Below are 4,585 nucleotides of genomic sequence, written 5' to 3'. Positions count from 1 at the left end.
TGTCGCTCTCCCTCGTAGAATCAAAGCTCCTCCTTGACATCCGTTACCGCTCGGCAGAGAACATGCTCGCCGACCTAAACACGGTCTGCAAGTTCAACTAGTACGGATTTTCTATAATTTTCTAACTATTTTCTAAGTTTTTCATTTCATGGAAAATTTAATTCTAAAAAATAAAAGGCATGATTTCTAAGTATTTTATTTCATGGAAAAAATAATTCTAAGTGACCTGCTCGATATTGGCGAGCTCGCGGGCGTTTAGGTTGCCGAGGACAGTAAAATTTGTAGATGACATTTGTAGGTCTGAAGTTATCAAATATCCATCAAATTATAGCTCAAAAAACATGTTTTAATAAATAACCATCTGTACTAGTTGACCTTGCTTACGTGATCATCTCGGCGAGCATTTCTCCATCGGACGGCACCGTACTTGGCCAAGGAAGAGCTTCGATTCTACGAGAAAGGAAACACGGTCTTCCACGACCGTTGCCGCTCTCCCTCGTAGAATCAAAGCTCCTCCTTGACGTCCGTTACCGCTCGGCAGAGAACATGCTTGCCGAGCTGAACACGGTCCGCAAGTTCAACTAGTACGGATTTTCTACAATTTTCTAAGTTTTTCATTTCATGGAAAAATTAATTCTAAGATCACGTAAGCCACCGGGGACGAGGATGGCGTGTGCTCCAGCGAGGATGAGCGGGGCGTGATTTTGATGAACTAATTTAACTTTTGTTTATCCAAACATATATGCAAATCATCATGTGATTTTGAGCTAAAAATGACATATAAAATCATAATAAAGTCCAACATATAAAGTTACACATGCATCTACATCGCAAAATGAGATAAGCTACTGATAAAATATAAGAGGATTAAGTTTGTTACCTCCAAAATCGAAGAGCAACACCAATGAAGGGGGAGAGAGCAAGAACAACAGCAAGCTGAAGAACAGAGGCAGTGAGTTTGAATAGAATGGCTCGGGCTCGAGGAGGAAGAAATGAGCTGAATTATAGGCCGGGATAATTAGTCCCGGTTAGGGGGCCAAACCGGAACTAAAGATTAATCTTTATTCCCGGGGCATCACCCAAACCGGGACTAAAAGCTTTAGTCCCGGTTGGTATTACCAACCACCAGTCGGGACTAAAGATCCCTGCCCCGCGGACGACCGTTGGGCAGGGACGACCTTTAGTTCCGGTTGGTAATACTAAAGGGTCCTTTAGTCCCGGAGGCAAAAAAATGCCGAGGCTAATGCCAAATTGGGACATCGTTCTAAAGTCTGTTCTCTAGTAGTGATACTATAGCCTGCAGTTACCTTGCTGTTACCTTGCCTTAATTAATATACTCCCACTACTCAGCCTGCAGTCTACTATGTAACAGAAATGATTCACCAATTAAGGACAATCCTTGCTTATATTTATAAATGATATGATTACGGTTTCTTATACACTGAATGAATAAGAAATGCAGCATCTCTCTGCATGTTTCTCTGAATAAGAAGCAGCTGGTTCAGTTACTCAACATGTTTCTCTGAATTTCTTTTAACTTTGGTAAAATTACTATGTTCAGTGTATCTTAATTTTCCCCCTCCTGTACTGCAGCCCAGCATGTCAAATGTTCCGTCACAGTCTCAACTACACGAAGCTGGGTGCTCATCGGCGACCTCCCCTTTGATCGCCTCTTCCGGAACAAAGCGCAAAAGGCCAGTGGTAAATCAACAGAAGCCTTAGGCAGCCAAGCGGTTCAAGCCTCCGATGGCTTATAAGCCATGGCTGAAGGTACTGTTGGCTGATTTATTATAAGAGAAAAATACTATTCGTTGGTTGAAAAAATACGGCTTATAAGCCAAGCGAATAGGACGAAGGAAGCTGAACTCTCCTATGGTGACGAGGTCCCCAATGATGAGACTACTAGTGTCTCCATTGGTTGTGCGGCCAAGGTCACCGTCAATTGGCCTGCAGAGGTCACCGTCACGCAGCCCGCCGAGGTCACCGGCACGCAGCCCGCGGAGTGGAGCTGCTCATTCAGGCTCTCATGACCACGGAATTATGGACCTCAACTTTTTGTCTGGATGGTTTCTATTTGAGACTGTAATGAACCTGAAACATTGATCTTCATTGCACAAAAAAAAACCCTGCGGATCCTGCTAGGCCGTGCAGGTTTGGCCACTAGGCCTAGTGCAGCAAGCGGACACCCGTAAGAGCAAGTATTATGGCTGGCTGCAAGCCGGTTGAATCCCTGCTGGCAGAGAGAGGACAAGAGAGAGAGTGCGGAGCGAGCGTCTCGCAAAACGCCGGCTTGAAGCGGGTGGATACGCGTGTGCTGTGTTTTTACTGGCTGCTCTGCTGCTGCGCAGGCCCCGCATTGGATGCAACGTGCTGCTGGCTGCCGCTGCTGCATTTAATGGAAGCCAAGCTGGAGTTTATTTCGCCGGCAGCAGGCTGTATCATTGCACTTGCTCTAATGCCTGCAAATTGCGTTTGCGGCAAGGTGCGGCGGCTTGCAGGTGTCTGCAGACCGGCCCACTTGCATGGTTCCTTCAACTGCGCAATGTGAATGCCTGACAGCAGAACGGCGCCGACACCATCCTTGAAATGGTGGCTCAGCAGCAGAAGGCAAGTGCCGAAACTAACTGTAGTTATTAGCCAGTAGGATTCTGAACGAAACATGTGGAGTGCACGTTCTCGGAAATCATATACATGTATAGTGTGTAGTAAGTATATATCTACAACGTTGAAAGAAATATCTAAAATTCAAGAAATATATCTACAACGTTGAAAGAAATTAAGTGCAGGCCTTGAGGACCTCCCACCTTTCTACTTCTTTTTAATAAAATACGTGTTCTGGACTTCGGAAAAAAAAAGACCTCCAACCCTTGCCATTTGACCGAACCATAAGAAATGGCGATGGGAAGATCCAAGCACTCTGCTGCTTGCAGGTTTTAGTAGTAGAAATTCTGTGTTGTGGTGTAGGTCTGTCCGAACTGCCACCACCCAGCAGGCACCACATTCCAGAACTGAATGTACTGCCCGCCGGTACTGGTAACGGCGAAGCTGAGCCCCTGGCCGACGAGCCCAGCGAGCGCCTGCCAGTTGGCGCCCCAGTTCCTGGACATCTGGATCCACCCCGTTTTGTCGCCCTTCACCCAGGCGGCGCCCACGGAACCACTGCCCGCGAGGTTCTGGATGTTGACGAGCAGAAAATATTGGGAGCCGGCGATGCCGAAGCGCACGCCGCCGGTGCGCCAGCACTGGACCTGCTGGTACAGCACCGGGATGATGCCGGCACTGTAGACGCCGATATTCTCCCATGCCGGCTGCGACATATCGAAGTGGGGGCGCCCTGGGCCGCACCACCCGCCGTTGGGCAGCGCGTAGTTGGCCGGGCACAGGTTGGTGGCGGAGACCGTGATGGAGTTGCCGGGCTTGCAGGACTGACCGCCCGGACGTGACGTGTCGCAGGTGATGAGGTAGCACTGCCCGCACGACGCGCCGTCGTTGAACAGCGTTGAGCTCAGCGCCGCGTTGTTGACGCCGTACCCGGCGTTGTACAGGTTGTCGTACCCGCACGCGCCACCTGCATTGGTACGTGCATGCGCGTGGTTAGCAAAATGTGCGTGTAGCTCTTGCGGCAAAATGGATGCAATGGATAATTATTAAGGGATTGCTTACCCATGGTGCCGGAGCCGTCGGGTCCGCCGTAGAACGTGGCGGTGCCGGAAGACCAGCCCGCGGCAGCGAGCGCTAGGCACGCTGAGAAGGCTACGCACAAAATCAGGGGCCTCTTCATTTTCACGGCTACGGTCGAGGTGGATTGGCAATGGAGGGATCAACCGTACGTGTTCTGGACTTATGCGATGAGACGGGATGCATGGAGTTGGCGCAGGCCAGTGCTTAAATAATGGATGATCTAGCTAGCTGTGAAGGTGCAAACTGGAGGAAAGAGAGCGACAACTCACACGATAGGTACGGTGGGGACATGGGGATATCGATCGATTAGGGAATGATGGTCGTGCCTCGCGCGCGTCAGAGTGCATAGTCAGAACAGAGGAAATTCGGCCGTGTTCCATCGAAGCAAAAGCACATGCATGCAGTTGCAGACGCCTCATGCACGACGATATAGCTAAGCTCCAAGGCCTGACTTTGGAGATGGAATTAATCATGGACAATTGCTTTAATTTAATGTATCTACGTTTTCATATGCTAATGATTAGCCTATATAATATATAGGTTAGCAACGGACTATCAACTAACCCGAATTCAATTCGTTCCACATTAGTTCGTTGAAACTCTGATCAACATCGCAACCGCTCCGGAACATCAATTTGTTTTGTTGGTGGCTACCGAGGAGATGTGTCACCGTCACCGATACATGCATCATGTTGTAAGTCGTAACTACCTTAACCCATCAGTCCACGCCTAGCCGTTACTCCATCCGTTCAGGAATGATAAGCGCATTTTGATCAAACAAAATAGATTGTGACCCATAATTTATCTTACAATATATGTCTATTGCTAAAAAAAATTGATGTTATCTTAAAGGCACTATGAACACAAATCTACCGATACAAGTTTTAAGTCCTAAACTCATATA

The 4,585-nt window shown here is 48.2% G+C and overlaps 1 protein-coding gene across 1 annotated transcript; it reads right to left on the bottom strand.

The window, feature by feature from the left end:
• Window positions 1–2,933: 2,933 nt before the first annotated feature.
• On the bottom strand, window positions 2,934–3,787 carry LOC136539036 (expansin-A31-like). The gene is made up of 2 exons (XM_066530963.1): window positions 3,664–3,787; window positions 2,934–3,568 (listed from the first exon to the last, which is right to left on the bottom strand). Exons 1-2 carry the CDS (start codon window positions 3,779–3,781, stop codon window positions 2,934–2,936), a joined length of 753 nt encoding a protein of 250 aa, XP_066387060.1. The 5' UTR covers window positions 3,782–3,787.
• Between the last annotated feature and the right edge of the window lie 798 nt (window positions 3,788–4,585).

This window comes from Miscanthus floridulus, chromosome 2, assembly GCF_019320115.1.
Source record: "Miscanthus floridulus cultivar M001 chromosome 2, ASM1932011v1, whole genome shotgun sequence".
In the NCBI taxonomy this organism is placed as follows: domain Eukaryota; kingdom Viridiplantae; phylum Streptophyta; class Magnoliopsida; order Poales; family Poaceae; genus Miscanthus; species Miscanthus floridulus.
This window is presented reverse-complemented; position numbering and strand designations above follow the sequence as displayed.

Coding starts and splice junctions, on each gene's coding strand:
- LOC136539036 (XM_066530963.1), bottom strand. CDS start 3,781: ATGAAGAGGCCCCTGATTTTGTGCGTAGCCTTCTCAGCGTGCCTAGCG. Junction 3,569..3,663: donor CGACGGCTCCGGCACCATGG/GTAAGCAATCCC, acceptor GTACCAATGCAG/GTGGCGCGTGCGGGTACGAC.